The sequence below is a fragment of the Ptychodera flava genome, chromosome 1 (assembly GCF_041260155.1).
Source record: "Ptychodera flava strain L36383 chromosome 1, AS_Pfla_20210202, whole genome shotgun sequence".
Taxonomy (NCBI): Eukaryota; Metazoa; Hemichordata; class Enteropneusta; family Ptychoderidae; genus Ptychodera; species Ptychodera flava.
Window position 1 is genome coordinate 41,329,928 of NC_091928.1, and position 21,479 is coordinate 41,351,406.

Genomic DNA, 21,479 nt, shown 5'->3' on the forward strand with positions numbered 1-21,479 from the left:
GTGCATCCACTATACATTAGCCACTCAGGTATGTAGGAGTATCTCATAACCATACACTCCGATTTCCAAAACCGAGTTGGACCTACAAGTCCGAGTACTCAGACATGCATACTCCAAGTAAAACTGCTTACTCGGACTTGTATACTCCGAGTACATGGCCTATACTCGGACAACGAGGGACTGTGATTTTACCCTCAGAAGAAAGCTCAGCTGCCACGGCCGGCGGCAAAGTTTTTTGAAAGAATTTTTTGACTAAGATCTAACATTTACAGTAAAACCAATAAACTTCAGACAAGTCCAGCCAGTCACCCAGTTCGATATCGCACAATCGTTCCATTAGCGAGATCAATGCATGTCGTCAGGTCAAGTCAGGTCATTTATATTTACGACCAAGTGGTCACTCGCACTCGGTTCATACCATACATGAGCGCATTGTGCTCATGTCATTTTGAAAAATTATTAGTTAATTATTTTATTAAGACATAAATATGCCTAAAATGCTTGGGCAAGTCTATCGGCCTCGCCGTGATCGGGGTGATCATGAAACGGTGTTGTGCCCAATTCAAGTCATGTGTCAAATCAGGATCTGATCCGGTAATGAAATGAAAAGACAAGACAAACTCATAATTTGTGTGACGGCAGCTACACTCGACAATGACAATGACTTGAGTGTGTTGTACAAGATACACAGATCAGAGATCAGACAGATCGCGTTAACAACTCTTCTCTGAGCGACTGGAAGTACTGCAGTGTATACGCTGTTTGCAAATTTTTATCACAAGATCGAATATTTCCTGTGTTTTTCCAGCATTGATTTTTCTATAAGCATGTGCCAATTAGAGAAAAACGTGTCAAATATCCGACATTTCCAGAATGGTGGAATGAGGATATAGATCCAGCAATTAAAATTAGAGATAAATACAAAAAGGGTAAATCACATGATTGATATAAACATTGGAGAAACAAAGTTACATATTTAATTAGAACGGTGAAAAAGGAGTTTTACAACAGTATGCTTGACAAGTATTCGAATGAGTTCTGGAAGTTTTTAAACATTTTTCTCTGAAATCAAATTCAAAGAATCCCACTTTTCTTACCACTGCATACCAGTGAGGGCATTGAGATATCGGAACATAAAGAAATGGCCAATGCTTTCAATAATTTTTTCACAGATATAGCGTCCAAGTATATCAAACAAATCAATTACAATGGTGATAGTTTTATGCACAAATTAAAAGATTTTATATCAAAGAATCTGCTAAAGATACCTGTGTTAGATGAATCAGAAATTTTGAAATTTCTTACTGGTCTGGTATAAATTGCAAGAAATCCACTGGTTTAGACGTTATAGGTGCACGCTTTTTAAAGATTGGAGCCAATTAGATTACTCCAAGCCTCACAGTACTTTTTAACTATGCAATTACATCCAGTTCCTTTCCACAACAATGGAAATCTGCCAAAGTTACACCATTATTCAAAAAAGGTGCAATCGATAATGTCTCAAACTACAGACCGATTTCAGTTTTACCTGTTCTTTCTAAGCTATTGGAAAGACATGTTCACACCCATTTTTATGATTTTCTCTCTTGTCACAACTTATTGTCCAACAATCAATCTGGTTTTCGTAAGCTTCATTCCTGTCAAACAGCTCTTACTTACCTTACAAATTTATGGTATCAAGAAATTGACAAAGGCAACCTTATTGGGCTTTGTTGATAGACTTCAGGCAGAGTTCGCGTTTACACAAAAATCGTGCGTATTTACGCATTGAAATTGACTCTCTACACATTTTTTGCATTGTTATGCGTTTTCTATACGCAAAGGATAACAGTAAAATGTTTCCAAAAGCACTACCCGGGACTGAGCTTAGGCCACAACCAGACGAGATGAGTGCCCGCTTGACATTAAATTTGTTGCAACACATTTCTGTCAATCACTCATTTTGTGTGGAAAGTTTCGGATTCTCTGGGCGTGGTCTGAAAAATCGGCATCATAGTTCAAAGGCACGTTATCATGTCAGCTGTGCCTATGAACTACGTTGCTAATTTTCAGGCGAGCGATAGTTTCTGAAACTTATGACACAAAGTGAGTGATTGACAGAAATGTTGCAACAAATTAAATGCCAACTGTGCACTCTCATCGCGTCTCACTGTCCCCAAATTTGATCAAAGCACACATGCAGCATGGCGTCGAAGCAAACAACTCTATTTTCTTTCAACTTTGCTCCACGAGTCCGTGAAAAAATGATTCAGAGGGTCAATCGAAAGACACTACTGGGCAACCCAACATGGAGAACATGGAGAAGCGCAGTGAAATTGAACCCATGTCGGAATCCACGACGTATTGTCCTGTTGTCGCCGATACAACAACAGGGGATCAGCGCCACAGTGAAACCGTGAGCCGTGATGATGATGCACCGGTTACCAAAAAATCCCGTCCACAACCACACGCAGGCTACCAAGAGCAGTGGAAGACTGAATATCCATGGTTACGTTTTGATGTAATCAACAACAAGACACTGCTGTACTGCCAATTATGTGAAAAAAATGGAAAGCGGAATGCATTTACCCGTGGTTCGGCTGATGTACAGAAATCCGCTGTCAAAAGGCATACTCAAGACTGATGATCACAGAGATGCATCAGGGTCGCTACATTCACGAAAAGTACAGCGTTTCACAGAGAGGGCCCAGTCAGTCTCCGATGATAACAGCGTGCTGTTCTGAGAATAGAATCTCACACCCCCAAGGACCTGGGATCAGATTTCTCACACGAGTTGGGGATATTTTGTCTCACACGAGCCGCAGGGCCGTCGCAACGGTGTTCGTGTTCGGCTGAAACAACGAAATTTGTATCTAATACACATGCATTGTGTGGCTCACAAACTTGCTCTCGTTGCCTCTGATGCCAGTCATGGTGTTGAGAAAATTGCCAGTACAAGAAAGTGGTCAATAATATCTACAATTTCTTTGAGTATTCTGCCGTGAGGTATGAACGCCTTCGAGAACTGAATAAAACTCTGGATAATAATGACTTTCAAAGTTTGAAACAACCATGCTCTGTTCGATGGTTATCTCTCGGGCGAGCAGTACGTGCGATACACGAAAACTGGCCTGCCTTGGTACTAGAGTTTGAAGAAGAAAATCGTAAAAAAAACAACGCAACTGCAAATGGTTTACTGAAACAGATTAAACAGTATTCATTTGTCGCAACCACATCAATGTTAATGGATGTCATTCCGGTCATCCACTGATGTAATTTTGTATTTCAACATGACTCTGTAAATCTGTCTGTGATTGAGCCCATGATTCGGGCCACCAGCGCAGAACTTCAGGAACTGCTAGACGACATTGGCGAACACGAAAGTGAATTCCAATGAGAATTCGAAAGCGACAATAATCTGTACCGTGGCCAGATACTCACGCAAGCTGCGCACAATCATGTTGTAGGCCACCAGAACTGTCGTCGTGATTTTATTCAGCTCCTGATCGTAAGAATGGAGGAGCGTTTTCCCCAAGATTGTGCCGATATGTTAACGTGTTTGGAAAAAATTCTCAATGCAAGTAAGTTTCCCGAAAGAGACATGGAACTGTGAGACTATTGCACAGATTTGCTGGATACCGTGGCAACGCACTTTGCAAACCGTGATGATGCAATCTCGCCTATCGATGTTGATTCCCTGCGCCGAGATTTCAGACCAATAAAGTTCTCACTGAGAGCGCACGGAAATCCCAATTTTGACGAATCATGTCGACTACTTGTTCAAGAATATAGTGAACTCTACCCTGCTTTTAGTCAGTTGGCCTGCATGGCGCTCGTCGTGCCCGTGTCATCTATTCCGTGTGAGGGAGGCTTCAGCTGCTAAAACAGAATAAAGACGGCCAGACGCAGCAGACTCAAGGACGATCACGGGGACAATTTGATGTTACTTAGCATGGAAGGCCCGCAATAGGTGAATGCCGATTTTACTGTGCCAGGGAGATTTTCATCGCTAGAGCTCGTCGGAATCCTGATAAATTTTGAACACTGCAGAAGTGTTTGGATAAGCTGCCATAACTCTAACCATGGAGGTATCTGCTACCTCCATGCTGCCCGATGTGTTTTGACGGTCGCATGTATACCCTTCGCTGTTACGTTTCAGCATGTTTGAAACAATGCCCACTTGTTCAAGTTGTTCGTTAAAGTTTTCATTAAAATAATCTTACATCGTACAATCCGAATATGTAGTGTAGGTTTTTGAACGACACACTGTATTTTGCAGTCAGTTTTTTCATCAATCGAGTGCTGAAGTGAAATTACGCAGTCAAATACAGCCATTACGAAATTTAGCAGACTAATGCGTATGCCGTAGGCGAGGAGAAAAAAGTCACCGCGAAACTGTCAGGAAGACATTTGGCCTCGTTAATCACAATATATTGCTGCAAAAACTGAAACTTAATGGGTGTTCCTCCAAAACTCCTTTTTTCCTTCCATCATATTTAACAAATAGATCCCAGTCAGTTAGCTTTAATGGGACCTTGAGTGACGCTCTTCCACTTAGTGTTGGTGTCCCTCAGGGCTCCATTCTAGGTCCTCTTTTCTTCCTTTTTTTTATTAATGATCTCCCCCTAGCTTTAGACAATTCAGAAATCAATATGTATGCTGACGACACAGCGGCACAGGCGGTTGGCCACAATATCCAAGAACTTGAAACTAAGCTCAATGGTGACATGGCATCCATTTTGAGCTGGTGTTGTAATAATAACATGTGTATAAACATAGAAAAGACCAAGGTGATGGTCATCGGAACCTCCCAGAAAAAATCTAGAACAGACAAATGTATAAAAGTTGTTTGTAATGCGAGCAGCTTGAATGTGTTAAGCAAGAAAACCTTTTAGGTCTGTCAATTGATGATACTTTGACCCGTGGTAAAGTTGCTTTTAAGCTTTTACAGTTAAAGCGTATACGATCATTCTTAACTAAAAAAGCAATGTTGACGTTTTATAATTGTTTCATTTTACCTCATTTTGATTATTGTTCGTACATATGGAGTCATTGTTCAACCACTCTTTTATCTTGTATAGAAAGACAGCAGAAAACTGTTGCTAGAGTGATTTTAGATCAAGATTTTAATACTCCGAGTTATGTTTTATTTAAATCCTTAAGGTGGTTGGTAAGGTGGTGAAAGAGTTTCATACAATGAATCAGTTTTAATGTACAAAGTTCTGAATAACCTTGCTCCTGATTATCTTAACATTTTTAGAGGTGTAAGGCAGATCCATGGACCTAACACAAGGTCTGCAAACAGAGAAGATATGTATATTCCAGGGCATAGAGCCCAATTTTTCACAATAAGTTTTATGTACAACGGGGTTCAAATATGGAATACTTTGCCTGGAGAGATAAAATCTAGCTCTTCACTTCTATCCTTCAAAAGAAATTGCAAGTGCCATTTTTTCAAATAGATGGGATAATCTTACTTTTCTGTAATTTTTTATTTGTTTTTAGATTTTTTTTTACTTGTAGTGTTTTTACATTTTTTTTCAAAGTTTTATAGAGTTATAAAGTTTTCTTCCTGAATTATTTTTTAATGTAAATATTGTAAATGTTGTTATACTCGTCTCTGTGTGAGAAGAGCCTGAGGCTCAACAGTTTATTGAGTTAAAATAGAGTCTAATAATAATAATAATAATCTAGAACAGGCACCTAGAAAGTCTGCAAGCTGCTTTACTTTCTCTTAGTGACAGTCTTTTCTTCTGTTGGACAGGCATTATAATTATCTTTCCGTTTTCATGGACGACAGTCACATTCATAGTCATATTTTATCCAGTCAATTGAGTCAAATTTTACAGCTGTGTTTCCTTAGACACAAGGATGGTGGTGTGTTGTAGTTTCTAGGTGCTGGTTGTAGTTTCTGGTATTTCAGTTAATCCACATCTCTGGAAATCCATGACAGCAAACACAGTGGCTGCTACATGTTTGCAATACCCACCCAACCCTGCTTTACAAACACATTTCTTACCAAGTATTTTACCAGAAATCAAATTTAAAAGAATTAGGGTGGAATACAGTTTACTGTGGGGTACTGGATTGTCAGTTTTGGAATATGATTACAACCATTGATTTTATAAGTAATAATGACTGATGTTCACTGTCATGAAGTAAAATATCCTTCACATGGTTACTTTTATAGAAATTCCAACCACTGTCTCTGTGTTTTCTTGCTGTACTCAGGCAGTTGTCACACTTTGAAATGAAATAGTCAAAGATAGCGCTATCTGTAAGATCAGGAAGACTACTCAAATTTCTGGTCCATCCACCTGCAGGAGGGTATGTGAGCAATGATCCACAGTGATCATGGAAACTGGAACATTACAAACTCCAGTTTTGGTGACTCCATCAGGGTCAAACAGGTACTGCTCATCGCATCCATGACCAATATACAGGTACACTCTATGAAAATAAAAACAAAGGATACTTCATTATCTAGGCAAGGACCTGTATCTCAATATAGCATTTTAGAAATTTAATTGAAAGAATTAGTCAAAGTTTATATCATACACACAGGTTTGAACTTCTTTTTAGGATTGAAAAACTATCTTTGAGAAAACATCATTCAGACGCTGTCAGTTTAACCTAGTTTGCCAACAGGGGGCCAAGAAAAAAACAAACAAATAAATAAACAAACAAAATATAAACAAACATACAAACGAACAAATACATAAATAAATAATAATCACACAGACAGACAAACAATTACATAAACAACACAAACACAATATCATAGAATGTTTAATAAAGAACAAACATACGAACAAACAAGTCATCGTTGATGACACAGTCCCCACTTGTTAATGGGTACTTTGATTACATGTCCTAAGAGGATAGAGTCCTCTTCATTAATTGAGACATGCCCAAGTTTTGGCTAAGGACACGAAAAAATTGTAACAAAATGGCTGCCATGCAGCCATATTGGATCATATCAAGAAACAAATTGACATACATATGTATGACATAGGTTAATGTCCTTGTACCAACTTTGAATAAAATCGGTTAAGATATGCCTTAGAGTATTATGGCCTTCGACAGGAAAAAATCGTAATAAAATGGCCGCAAGGCAGCCATATTGGATCGTATCACATAACAAATTGACATGCATATGTATGACATTAGTCAATCTCCTTGTACCAACTTTGAATAAAATCCGTTGAAACATGTCTGAGTTATTGCTCTGTACATGAAAATATCATAATAAAATGGCTGCCTAGCGGCCATATTGGATCGTATCACATAACAAATTGACGTACATATGTAAGACATAGGTCAATGTCCTTGTACCAACTTTGAATAAAATCGGTTGAGATATGCCTGAGTTATGCCTCTGCATATGAAAAAATCGTAATAAAATGGCCACACAGCAGCCATATTGGATTGTATCACAAAACAAATTGACATGCATATCTATGACATTGGTCAATGTCCTTGTACCAACTTTGAATAAAATCGGTTAAAACATGTCTGAGTTATGGCACTGTATATGAAAATATTGTAATAAAATGGCCGCCTGGCGGCCATATTGGATCGTATCACAAAACAAATCAACATGCATATCTATGACATGATCAATGTCCTTGTACCAACGTTTGATAAAATCGGTTGAAACATGTCTGAGTTATGGCTCTGTACATGAAAAAATCGTAATAAAATGGCCGCCATATTGGATTGTATCACAAAACAAATGGATGTGCATATCTATGACATTGGTCAATGTCCTTGTACCAACTTTGAATAAAATCGGTTGAAACATGTCTGAGTTACGGCTCTGTACATGAAAAAATCGTAATAAAATGGTCGCCTGGCGGCCATATTGGATTGTATCACACAACAAATGATGTGCATATCTATGACATTGGTCAATGTCCTTGTACCAACTTTGAATAAAATCGGTTAAAACATGTCTGAGTTATGGCTCTGTACATGAAAAAATCGTAATAAAATGGCCGCCTGGCGGCCATATTGGATCGTATCACAAAACAAAATGACGTGCATATCTATGACATTGGTCAATGTCCTTGTACCAACTTTGAATAAAATCGGTTGAAACATGTCTGAGTTATGGCTCTGTACATGAAAAAATCGTAATAAAATGGCCGCCTGGCGGCCATATTGGATCGTATCACAAAACAAATCGACGTGCATCTGTATGACATATGAAGTAATCCTTGTACCAAGTTTGAATGAAATCGCTTCTTGCATCTCTGAGATATCTGCGTGAACGGACGGACGCACACACGCACGCACGCACGCACGGACGCACACACGCACGGACATGACCAAACCTATAAGTCCCCCCGGACGGTGTCCGTGGGGACTAATAAATGTATGCACATGCACAAACAAATATATATATATATATATATATATATATATATATATATATATATATATATATATATATATTTATATATATATATATGTATACATATATAAGTGTACTTTTGTGAGTGTAAGAGACAGCATATTGAAGAAATGATTGATTGAACAGCTCATGCAACATATTCAACATGCAACAGCTGTTTCACTACAAGTATAGGAGTAGTGGTACTGCCGTCGCATGTCGGTATGAGCTGTTCAGTCAATCATTTCAATCTTTTTTCAATATGCTGTTGTCTCTTACACTCACACACATACATTATATATATATATATATATATATATATATATATATATATATATATATATATTTATATATATATTATATATATATATATGCATGTGTGTATACATTTGTTTGTTTGTTTATATGTTTGTTACTTTTTCAGCATTCTATGATATTGTATGTTTGTTTGTTTATCTATTTGTTTATGTTTGTCTGTTTATATTTATGTATTTGTATGCATGTTTGTTGATTTTTGTTTGTTTGTTTGTTTTTTCTTGGCTCCCCTATGGTTTGACCTTATCAAAAAATCAAAACACCACCTTATATATTTTTTGTAACAGTATCTCAAACGTGAGAGTAGGACTGTGATCTCAAGAATATGCACTCGCCAGGCAGTATGGCGCGTGGTGAAGGAATTATTGCACTCTAGAGTATATATCACACAGTTCAGCAAAGTACATCATGACATACTCTGTCATGTTTTTGTTTTCGTTTTTTCGAAATGCGGCAATATTTAATTTGGTCCCCAAGTCCCGCTCTTACGCCAGGCTAGATTACTGTGATTAGATATAAGATGAACGTGGGACTGTGGCCAGTCTATTCGTCAAAGCTTACATTGTACACGATTGAGACACCGAAAAAACACTACAAAACCCGTACGGTCCTTACCACAGTGCTGACACGGGCATTTTCTGCTCCTTTCACTGTCACTTTATGTTTAGGGAAGTCAAACAAGTGCAATCATGTTTTGTTTTGATTTTTGGCTAATAGACGTAGCAGGTAAAAACGGCACATCCTCCTGCATACAACTTACGAAAACTGGTACTACGGTATTTAAACTTGAAGTGCAGTGGCCTCGATGCAGTTATGCTTCACATTAGCACAGACACAGGCGCTTAAACCACTGTGAGCACAGAAATGGTCGGTCAAGAACAAAACTCAAGTTCTTACACCCAAAGTATTATCATTTGCGGTGAAATCACAAATATGTGAATGATAATTTTTCATCACTTTCAGAAAAATGTTCATATTTTGGAGCAATGACGGTAGCAACCATGGCCAGCGCAAGACTAGCTGTGAAAGTGGAGGCATCACGACACAAATCTGTAAAATTCAACATACAGGTTGGAAAAAAATACCTTTCAATGTGTTCTCGCTTGTTCCCTTGTAGACTGGCACATTTTCTGCATCTCAGCCATCTCTTCAGCTCTACTAAAGACAACTCTTCTAGTTTACAACCTCGCAACTGTGCCCCAGGAATCGCTGATGACATGTTTACTTTTACATAAATATTTATGTTCTAGAAACTGACCCTTGTACCCGAGGACAACAATGCATTGCGCCTATGACGTCATCGCCATCTTTTATGCAAATCGGCCATTGTCTGCAATCCTTTGATGACAGGTATGGTGACAGGACAGCCTGATTGGTTGATCTCCTATTGTCATGGTAACTTGTTATTTTGTATCCAATCCAATTTTGTATCCATCCACTGTAACTATGTGTGTACCATCTCTGTTATTGGCTACGTTGATGTTATCCAATGATGCATCAGGTTTTCTCACCGTGGCTTTCACTTCTTGTTTTGGGATGACTTGTTTTCAGTGGAATCTCTAGTTGTGATCAGTAGGTCTGCAGAGTCACTTTTCCAGAGATTTTTGGAATATGTTCTCAATTGTACACTTTGAGATTTCAATGTCGTATTTGAGATTCAAGAATTCCCAGACTTCCATGCTCAGAGAATTCATCATGTGGTGTGAATATAAAGTCCTCACATTCATTCTTCACTGTACCGGGGGTAATTTCCATGGTAATTAGTTGTCTGATGCGAGTGCCAACATCAACCTTTGTTGAGAGAAGTTGAGCAGCATTCCCATGATGCATCAGTGTCTCTATGTAATTGCCTGCACTCTTGATGTTTCCATGTTTTAATTCCATCTCATCAATATCAGCAGCTGCTCTCTTGATTTTCATTTTGTAATTGTTTTTCAGTTCATCTATCAGTCTCCGCTCTTCTCTCTTTATTTTCTTGATGATTTCTTCTGCTTTCATTCTCACCTTCCTTTCTTCTCTGCTGTACTGTTCTGTAAAATCAGTGTGTATCTGCTTGGCCAGGGTTTGTTCTTTTCAGCTTCCTGTTCTTTCACTTTCAGTTTGTCAACCATGGCTTTCAATTCTGTAAGATACTCATCTGCTGCATCTTTCAAGTCTCTGTGTACATGTTCTGTTATGCGATGTGTGACTATAGTGCAGTCTGTACAGACAGGTACCTGACAGGTGTCACAGTAGAATTCAATTTCATTCTTTTTATGAACTCTGCAATATTCCACTGTTTGTAGTGTCACAGGACTTGTTGACTTTGCTGTTTCATATTCTTGGATAGTCATCAGTTTATGTGTCTGTGTGATTGGCAGTTTTCTATGCGCCTTTACACAAATGTTACAAATATAATGTTTGCACTCCATACATCTGTGAGTGACTCTATTTTCTTGACAAGCTTCACAGTTGATCTCAGTTCCCTGCATAGACTCCAGTTGTTGCTTGAATATTTTAATCAGATCGCTCATAAAGGAGTTGCCTTTTATCGCTGGCACTTCTCCAACAGGAAGCTGATAATGCTGTCGACATTCTGGACAGTTTAGAGATCCAGTCTTCTCAACCAGTGTGACTAAACACTGCTCACAGAATGTATGGAGACATGGTAGAATTTTAGGAGACTTGAACTGCTCCAGACAAATGGTACAACACAGGAAATCTTCACTGATTTCTTCCAAAACTTTGCATTCAGCAGCAGCAGGCATTGTACATAGGTGTGTCAGTAAACCAAATTGAGACAAGTACAAGGCTGTTAACAGATAGAGCTCCTTTACATAATATTGCAGATGCAGTTTATGGTGTCATGTGACCCATGAATAGTTAGCATTCTAAAGTTATAGAAATACGAAGTGAGCTCTCTACACTAAGATAGGGAGTAACTTTTTATTACCCACTTCTCGATCACGCGATTCATTATAATATTGAATACCCTTGCATACTAACATGTTACAAAGGTTAGAGGTCATTTTCACAAGAATAGTGTTGAAGATATACCGGTATATTTATTACCCAGCGTTTTTATTTCACATCCAGTGTTAATGTTTGTTAAAAACCCCAGCTGATCTTTCTACAGTATTCCCTATCAACCAAACTGACTCACCAGTGACTCAAAAATGTGCCTTGACTCAATAAACTTATAGACTTTGATACGGACTTAGTATTCAGCAGAATAGAAGAAATTTTAATAATTTTTCAACAGTCGTGATTTATAATTATATTGCATGTTTTAAGAAAAAATACAACACAGTCCCCCTTGCAAGGAGGCACTGTGATTATTACAACAATACACCTTATCGAAATACTAATTTACATCAGACATTTCATTTCTGAAAATACTTGTGTACCTCCAAATACTGCTTGAGAGTAACAAGTAACAAGTGCTAGTTCTATCTAAAATATTTCCTAACAAAATCATGTGCCTGCCAATTTGACATGATGCAAGGAAAAGCTTAAGACAAATGATAGCACTGATAGCATTAATTAAAAAATCCTCAAGGTTGCAAATAGTTCACATATTTTAACATTTCCTGCCTATCCCGGCTATTGTAGCTCTTTATGTAAACATGGTCAATACCAAGAGATGGAACTTTTGATATTGGGGAGGGGGATCCAGAAGAGTGATGGGGTGGAATTATTTTTTTACATGATCCTTTGTACATTATTTTTTCCCCTCTCTCCCACCTTTTCTTTATGTCAAGCCTTCTCTGGCTGATTATTTTAGGACATTTGCTTATAAATGTACGTAGAATCTGCTTGTCCCATTGCTATAGAAGTTGACATGCATGCTCCTAAGTTGACTTCCAGTACCTAAGTTGCAGACCTTAATTGCTTTTGTCATTCTTGTTTTTCTGGTTTAAATATTTTTGAATGGAGCAATTCACACCGAATGTGAGCACACTGTCCTTGACTGTATTTTTTTATCCAGATAGGTTTGTCACATTAGCTTTGAAGGTCTGAGACTCATGATATATTTTCTCTTACCACTGAATCCATGTTACAATCACCATCGTCTTCTATTTCATCATGAAATGTAACTGGCTGAACTCCCCCACCATCTCCTGAAAGGAGAAAAAATGAATGATCAGCATGTACCGTAGTAAATTAATGTCTGACGTTGAACTTTGTTGAGTGTATACAATAAGGAAGAGAGCAAAATGTTGTATTTTTGGTCATGCAGAGACATGTCCTATAGGTGAATCTTACAAGTTTATCACTTTAAATCATATGGCAGTTTTCAAAGTCATAGCAGTTTTATGCCAGTTAAACAAAGTCCACATTAAGGGAAGTATATCTGGAATGAATATAAGAAAGTAATAAAACTTTCTTAAGTACATTGACTTTGTGATTTAATGTATTTTATTTCACAGAATTATGACCATGTTTCTTAAGCAATCAGAAGTATGTCATGTAAATATTTCTACGTGATATCAGTACTAGGGTACAAGGTGTCTCATAACAATGTCCTTTAGGAGAATGGGTTTCTAGTCATGGATGTCTGTAGTTTTTATACCGATGATTCGATCCCTTTACGTAACCTTTCAACATTGGCAAGGCTGCAAGGGTAGTAATCTTGAATTGTGTATCTCAGAGGTTAGGTCCTGGATGTCAGAAAATTTTCTCTGCTTAAATGATCAGAAAACTGTGCCTGTACCAGTTCTGAGAAGGGGGTCAGAGAAATTGGGGTTGTTGATACTTTGATTCCTGTTCACTTTCAGGCCAAGAGCCTCAATGCAGCACTCTCGACTCCAGCATCGCAATGAAGCCTCATGTTGGTCAGATCTGCCTTACTTGCAGAGAAGTTGTATGGGTGTGCGGCCACACACAAAATCCCAGGACCCATTTTAGACCTAAAATACCGTTATTAGAACCCCATTTTTAGACCTTTATGACCTTTGACCCAGGTCAAAAGTTACAGTGTAAAAATTTGCAAAGCGTTACAGGGTAAAAAGGAAGTATTTGCAGAACTGGGTTACCGGTAAAGCCTACCGCTATACCGCATTTTTGCCTATATTGTTGCTGGCCGAGCCATGATTTCTGAAAAACATTTCCCTAGAAATACTAGAAAATTTAGGTGAAAGAAAATGTCTTTCACCCTCACCAAATTTTGGTCCAGCTTCTAAAATTATCAGTTATCTGCAGTTATGGTCTGACTGGTATTTTTTTTAAATTCCCAACCACAAGAAGCCTTGCTGTTGTCTGTAATGTTGCCATGGTTGACCTGTCATGATAAATACGAGGAGGAGTGGAGCCATTTTCTTTGGATATTTTCTATGGGCAAAAATCTTCATATATGGAGTTCTATAACCAATCAGTGACGGTGTGTAAAACCAAGTCAATATTTCATTTGGCTAAAGCCAGGGGGTCTCTTTCATGGTTCCCCTGCCACAGAAAAAGAGATATCAATGCTTATTGAGTGCGGCCTGGTTTACAGTGGAATTGATACCCCATTTTAGACCAAGTTGCTGAAATACCCACCCCAATAGGCGGCAGGTATACATATTGGCAAGTAATGGAAGTGACCCACTTCAGGTTGCAGTCCCCGTTCTTTGGAACAATCTTCCACTTTAGATCCATGCTCCCCTACACTCTCTTCTTTTTAATCAAACCTTAAAATGAAACTTTTTAAATTATATTTAGTTAATATTTTATGTACTTTTTTGGGGTGATTTAAGGTTACCAGATGAGTTGTTGTGCAAATTACGTTTTTGTTGCATGTTAGATTTTTAGTACTTGTATATTTTTCTATTAGTTGTGAGCTTTTTCATTTTACTTGCATATTTTACATTTTTAAAATTAGTAGTGTAATTTTATAGGGTTTCTGATCACTTTTTATCACAGTGGATATAGACGGTTTATAAATAAATTATTATTATTGTTGTTATTATTATTATTTTTACAATGAAAAGAGTACACAAAAGCAAAAATATTGTTCACCAATGTCTTAGACTTGCATTTACTGGGATATGGTATATAATGCATTTATGATAAATAAAAGATCACTTAAATTCTGTGACAAGTGTTTTACAATTAACAAAAAGATTACATAAAGTCTTTGAAAATATGTATAAAATTAAATTGAAACAAATAGTAAATTGCTAGAAACATCCTTTGTGATGATTTAAATGAGAAATATTTAGAACAACTTACGGTTCATGAGAAATGTTCAATTTCTTCAAACTTAACCGTATCATATGTAGCTTTCAACTGCAGTGTTATTCCCACTTGGCAGCTATCTCTATCATTTCATCTGTTATCAGCAGTGGTTCCAGTGCTTTGGCCAGATTTCTAGATCTACAAGTCTGCTTCAATCTGTAGAGATAATAAAGTGTTAAAATCTTCAGCAAGATTCCCAAAGACTCTGCTGTCATAGTTGTTGGATCCAGACCAACTTTCTCCTTGCAGACTTTCTTTACTTCATTGCAACTGTCTTCATCTGCCAGCACAGCTTGCACTCTGCGTTTCAGTCCATGTTCACATTCTCCCCATGCAGCCTTCACCTCATTCTTTTTCCTTTCCTGCAGCCTTCGAAGTTGTACAGAGAGGGCTTGGGTTTCTTCTTCTAGTTCTCTGAGACGTTTTTGGAACATCTCTTCATCCAGGGCTACTTTAACTAGGCAGTCTGGAGTAATATAATAAAGATGGCATATTAAGTCAGAAAACACATTGTTGTTGATAAATTATCATGATAAAGTTGTTGTTTGCTTATCTGTTTGTTAATGTTCTTTCATTAAAGGTTAATAATGTGAATAATTTCTACTGATGATCAATGCTAGCAATTCTTCAACTAAAACTGCTGTATACTCCTAAACATGTATATCAACATTAAAATTGATCCTCAGCTGCCAATTTATTACAACAATTAATTGCAATGCTGCCTTAATTATGAGTATAGCCTGTCCTAAATTGTACAGTTTGTACGCGAATTAAATGGTAACTTCTTGCAAATGTGCCTGGAATTTTCTATATAAAATGATCACTGCAATAAAATGAACAGAATTTACAACTGAAATAACTGTAAAATATCGGCTTGATTGATAGGGCCGTAAATCTCGTGACTGAGATGTGGACATGACAATGTATAAAGTAGAATAGCTGCACTGAAGCTGCCTTTACAGTACTATAATAGTAACCTGTCTACAAACTATGGCATTGTGTGATAAACACTCTGTCCTGTTTGCAAGGCAATGCTCCGCTACTGAAGGGTATGATCATTCAAATTTGGATGTGGTGATAAACTACCTGATTACAATTTCCGACCTTTGCCTCCTCAATGTTTGTTTTTTGATTTTCAAGCTCAGGCGATGTGGTCATTGCTTGGCCAGACTCTGCATCTTCCTCATCCTCGGCACCACCAAGTTTTTTTTCAACTGTTTGGCTTCCAATACCATCGTCTTTAGTCACAGCTACATGTAGTGCTGACATTTTTCCATTCACTGATTCCACAACTCCCTTTGTTGATATTGAGCTTGATTTTCCATTGTTGCTTGCTCTTACATCAGCTGGTGTAGTATAAGATTAAAGAAGGAGAGGTGGTCAACACACCCTTATTGTGCTTTATATTAATGCAAACTTATAGTGTTCGTAGCATATTATTATAAACATCTCATTTGAAATCATTATTTTGCACAAGCACATTCACAATCTACAGGTATGTCTTCCTTTTCAATATAAGCCTTCATGGTTACCTGACTTTTTCACAGTAACTTTAATTTTTCATGTGATGTAGATGTCCCATAAAAGGCCAAATAAAAATCTCCTGGTCACTTTGACTTCTGATACAAATGATAATATTGAATTTCATCATGCGCTAGCTTCCAAATTGACAGCCTTTACACTGTAATGTTATGCCAATTTTATACAAAAAACAGAGAGTTTGTCGAATCATAACGACATTTCAAGTGACATTACTTTATGAAGAACATGATATACAGTGTATGGATCTTCCAGGACATGGTACAGTAGAGAAAATGGCTGAAAAATTTTTTTCTAAACAAAGTTCCTTAACTATGAGAATCTTGTTTCTGCAAACAGGCAAATAATCAAAACATTACTAGCTGTATATATTTTAATTTTCTAGCTGATAATTGTTATGATAGCAATCTTCAAGCTCAGCTATCCTGGTAAGATTTGCAGCTTTCCGGATAATGTGATTTTACGTACCACTTTTAGCTACTTCCTGGCCTGTGCACTCATCTTCATTTTCTTGTGTTATTGTTTCCTCTAATAAAGATGCAAATTTTGCAAAACTTAGAGTGATAGCTTCACACTTTGCAAGAGCAGTTTTCAAAGCCCTAGCCTTCTTGAAAGCCACAGATGTCTCTTCTAGATGTTGTGATATTTTCTCTAATAATTTTCCCTCACTTCTTCTGACAACACAGTAGTCAACATGCATTTCTAAATGTTTCATTACAAAGTGACCAAGATGAGAATCATATTGGACTGAAGTTGGCAAACCAAAAGTCATGGCTTCCAAGCCATAAAAGCTGTAATCCCAATAGCATGGTGAAGGCAGGCAGAGATGAGACTGCTGTAGCGATTTCAGTAGAGATTTTCTTGAGTGCCCCGGCTGGAGTATTGGGTACACATATGGACTTCCCGATGCATTGGCTAAAATCTTCTGTTCAGTCTTGCCAGCTTCTTCAGAAACTCCCTGTATCTTCCTCTGGGTGGCTGTTGTAATGGTCTTTTCCACGATTAGCTGCTGTACCAATGGAAGCTGCGATAGATTTACACCCTTCTATGGCATTCCGTGTATCCATCTGACCACATGTTAGTATGTGGTGTTGTGTGATTGGCTTATTTTTTGGTTCTTTCTCCCAGAAACACGTTTCTGGTCGTGGAAGAATCTCCTCATGTGGAATGACTGATAAGTCTTTACCCTGAACTTCTGCCCTGTATGCATTCTCAAAATAATCATAGATGCAAGGTCCTATGGAAAACAGTATGTCTGCCTCACTTGCCATTTGCAGCATCTTTTCTTCAAATTCCACCTGACCATGCTCTTCAGCTTGCAGGCAGTTAGCTTCTGGACGAGCATGATTGATAAGAACTAGCTTTGCACCAGGAAGAGGTTTCTCCTTATATCAGCAGCAGCACGTCCTGTCTTTGGAGCATAACCAATTACATATTGAACATTTTCTACTTCTCTCAGGTCTGGATAGTAGATTTCATGATTCAGCAACCATTCTAACTTTGGAGGATCATCTCTGTGATCAGCTTTCTCTTTCCTCTGTGCTGGTATCAAGGTTACACCACAGTTCTCAGCATCTTTCTTCTGGTCATCACTGATTTTGACATCAAGTACTGTAGAATAAGCTTTCAGAGTTTCTCCTGCCTTGGCCTTCCTTTCACAAAAATCTTGGACAAGAGTTCTGTGAAATCCTGTTAGACCTAAGGCATCTATGTTCCAGGCTTCGTTAATGAATATTGCCACTGCAGGTTGATCAGGTGGTGGATGAACTTGGCACCAGGGAACACATGTGTTACTTGAAGTGTGGCTGCTGTATTCTTGACATTTGAAGACCATGCAACAACATGCTGGATGTTTTCAATTTTTCCAGTCCTGGATAGTAGAAATCAGGAAAGAGAATCCATGTGATTGCAGGGGGATCTTCAACAGGATCAGACCGTTCAGGTCTGGAAGCTGGAATCAAAGTTACACCATATCTTGCTGCATCTTTCTTTTCTTCCCCGTCCACTTCAACATCAAGGACAGTGCAGTGAATTTTAGAAAATTCAACCGGTTTCTTCTTCAGTGTATTTTCACAGAAATCTGTGATAAGTTTCCAGTTGGCTGGGCCGTATGAATTTCTCTTCCATGATGTTATAAACAGTGCTGCAGATCCTTCCATTTTGTTCTTGAATTGTGAGCTTCTTACCTTGAAAATGAGTTGAAAATGGTATCTCCATCAAAGTCACATATACTCCCTGTTACAGTAATTGGCCACACAAGCTTCAAAGTTCAGGGGAAAAGATCACTAGAAAATATATTTGCATCATTGTTTGTAGAGTTTACAGGTCAGGAACAATGTGTGCTTTCATTTTAAAGCCAGTTGTTGTTTACATCTCAGCTCATAAAATTCAATTGTATTAAAAACATCTCACATTTCAGCATTAATATGGTAGATCAAATGTTATATTTGACATTGCCTTCAGGGCATAAGTTTTATATTTTTTGCATTGTTTTGTCCACGAAGGCATTTTTACACACCTGACTTTGCTAAGGGGTGACATTTTATGACATAATTATTAAACCGGTGTGCGGGGTATAAAAGGCCCCAAACTTATTGAAAATTCATAATGGCGCTTGAGTGACAACTGGCAATAGCTAGGTAGACCGCTCCGTGAAAATCGGCCTAAACGATTCTCAAACATATATTATTGGCATACCATGAACATAGACTGTTTGATCAACTTTACCAGGCAGTGTTGAATCTAGAGCGCGCCATCGCGGGATTGACGCGTTTCAGCAAAAAATCCCGCTCTGAAATCTACCCAGTGCGTCACTTTGGGCGCACTCACAATGAGGGGGGTCTGTAAATAGGTCAACGTGTGTTTTCTTTCATTGTTAAACGTAACCACTTTGCGTGATGATTTGCTATATTTTGCTAGAATGTTACCAATGATTTCATTTATAAATACTTTAGCAGCACACGTCCGTTTGTGAATGACATTTGCGTTTGTTACATTGTCAATAAAACTTGTTTGTGAATGTACTGACTGACAGCCGTGACGAGAAAAAAAATTCACGTACGGGAGTAATTTCAAACTAACTCTCACACAGAAAGGTTTTTGAAAAATGTAGCCAACACACCTATTCCATTCAAAAAGAAAAAACATGTTCTTGATCAAGCGGAAATCAAACCAAATTCCAAAATTTTCTGAAACATTTCATGTGTCCACATGGATCGAGATACTAGACGTAGCTTGGTTCATGTTGTTTGTCAAAGTCGTTATGCCACGGTCACGCATGCATGGCTTGCCAAGAAATTCGATCTAGCGAGAACAACAGTGAATATCTATTCAGATCTTATACCAGACGGGTCATATGTCAAGTTCTTCAGTAAGAATGCATTTACTAATACTTGCACGGCTTGCATTGTCAGAGTCGGGACGTTGTGCTGTGTTTGTTTTGCCTCGATGCAACACATGGTGTCGGCCATTTTCCAAACTTGCTTAGGACAAAGCGTCATCACTCTAGACTCCCTAGGTTACCCTTTTATGTCTATGGGAACTTACTGCTGCAGAGATCGAGACTACTTAGTCATTAAAAAAAGTCCTGCTCTATCAATGAGAGCTGTGAAATGACAAATGAACTTACTTTTCTCACTGTGGGGAAATTGTCAATTGTATTTTTGCATAATACTGAAAGAATTATCTCTTGAGACTAACAGAATGTGCTGCATCTTTTCTATGAATGTGAGTGAATTTGTGATACTTTATTCAAAACAATTATATTCTTGAATAGATGTACAAAGACTTCATAGACTTATTTTAAATAAATGCTAATTTAATATGCAGATTAATATGCAAATTTGCTGCCAAAAAATTGTCCCCCAAATTTTGAAAATGTCCCCCAAAATTTAAGGCAGTGGGCCCAAATGTCCCCCAATCCTAAGATCCTAGATTCAACACTGCTAGGTCATACAGGTATCTGCAAAGTTTCACAAAGTTTTTTAAAACTACGACGATTAGGGGAAAAATCGCTTTCTGAACAAAGGGAATGGCCCTCTGGAGACAGTCGTTCCATGATTCAAACAATTGTCAATCATTCGTTGACGCGCAGAGGCGTAAACTGGTCAAACATTTGCTGTGCATACGAGAACAATTACGATGTAAACAAACTGTATGTAAACTTAGAGTTATATCAGCGGGCGAAGGATGAAAACTTTGTGTTGCCATCAACTCTTTTGCTAGCGTTTATGGTGCAATGACATCACGAAAGTGAACCATTTTCAGACGTGACTTAGCAAGAGGACTAGTCAGTAAGCTTACCCGTAGTACGATGTTTTCTAGCGAAAAGCGCGTAAGCAGAGTCCGTAGTTTGCACTGAGAATGGCATCGAAAACCATCAAAACATGGCGGTAGCCTCCATGATCAATTTAATTATTGTCAGTCGAAGAGATCCATGTTTTTAACAACTCCCCCTTCCAAATCTACGGCCGAACGTGACGGTAGGCTACTGAACAGTTGTTTTGGATATATATGCTGGCCCCGAAAACGGCCGTATGTACACGTGTTTTTACACGTGGAAATGACATGTCGTGTTCGGAGGGCTGGTACTAGTAAGGTACATACCGATTATCCCAATAACATTTGGACTTCTGTGATGAGAATTTAACAAAAATTGTAAGATATTGGAACAGTTGAAACATTCTATCTTTCAGTTCAAGATGAGCAAGTAAGTGCCATCACCCAATCTTGTAAACGCTTTAGGATACGCGTGTCTGAGGACAGCTCATTGATTCCGCGCTACATCGTAATAATATTTCGGCAAAAGCTGGACTTTAATTCCTTCAATAACCATGGAGGTAGAAAGAAAGACAGAGAGGAACTCAGTCTGTCATTGATTCCAGTCGAAGGTTAACAAACGTTTCGAGCAAAACTTGCAATTGCTCCGAAAATAAACATAACTCGTGATAATTTTTCGATATCACCCTGCCGCCAAGCAACCGAGCAACTGACTGCGATCGCTATTACAGATATCGTGATACACAAGATTCAAGGCAGTCTTGACCCTTCCGTGAAC

The 21,479-nt window shown here is 38.1% G+C and overlaps 1 protein-coding gene and 3 long non-coding RNA genes across 4 annotated transcripts in view; 2 read left to right on the forward strand and 2 right to left on the reverse strand.

The window, feature by feature from the left end:
- Window positions 1-21,479, forward strand: part of LOC139137797 (uncharacterized) — a 60,393-nt gene that overhangs the window by 3,756 nt on the left and 35,158 nt on the right. The gene's annotated exons all lie outside the window — the stretch shown is intronic.
- On the reverse strand, window positions 5,544-9,951 carry LOC139137819 (uncharacterized). Its single transcript, XR_011553449.1, has 2 exons — window positions 9,775-9,951; window positions 5,544-6,429 (listed from the first exon to the last, which is right to left on the reverse strand). It is a non-coding gene; the product is annotated as an uncharacterized lncRNA (long non-coding RNA).
- LOC139137824 (uncharacterized) lies at window positions 6,315-10,040 on the forward strand. Its single transcript, XR_011553450.1, has 3 exons — window positions 6,315-6,389; window positions 9,653-9,759; window positions 9,940-10,040. It is a non-coding gene; the product is annotated as an uncharacterized lncRNA (long non-coding RNA).
- LOC139147354 (uncharacterized) lies at window positions 15,342-17,768 on the reverse strand. Its single transcript, XM_070718455.1, has 4 exons — window positions 17,688-17,768; window positions 16,892-17,468; window positions 15,971-16,230; window positions 15,342-15,350 (listed from the first exon to the last, which is right to left on the reverse strand). The coding sequence occupies exons 1-4, from the start codon at window positions 17,766-17,768 to the stop codon at window positions 15,342-15,344; spliced, it is 927 nt and encodes a 308-aa protein (XP_070574556.1).

Excerpts from the sequence above, each read along its gene's own strand:
- LOC139147354 (XM_070718455.1), bottom strand. The coding sequence starts at position 17,768 with ATGCTCGTCCAGAAGCTAACTGCCTGCAAGCTGAAGAGCATGGTCAGG. Across the intron at positions 17,469-17,687 it reads AAAGATGCTGCAAATGGCAA|AAGGGTGTAAATCTATCGCA; the intron begins GTGAGGCAGACA and ends GGAATGCCATAG. Across the intron at positions 16,231-16,891 it reads CCAGGAAGTAGCTAAAAGTG|CTGATGTAAGAGCAAGCAAC; the intron begins GTACGTAAAATC and ends ATACTACACCAG.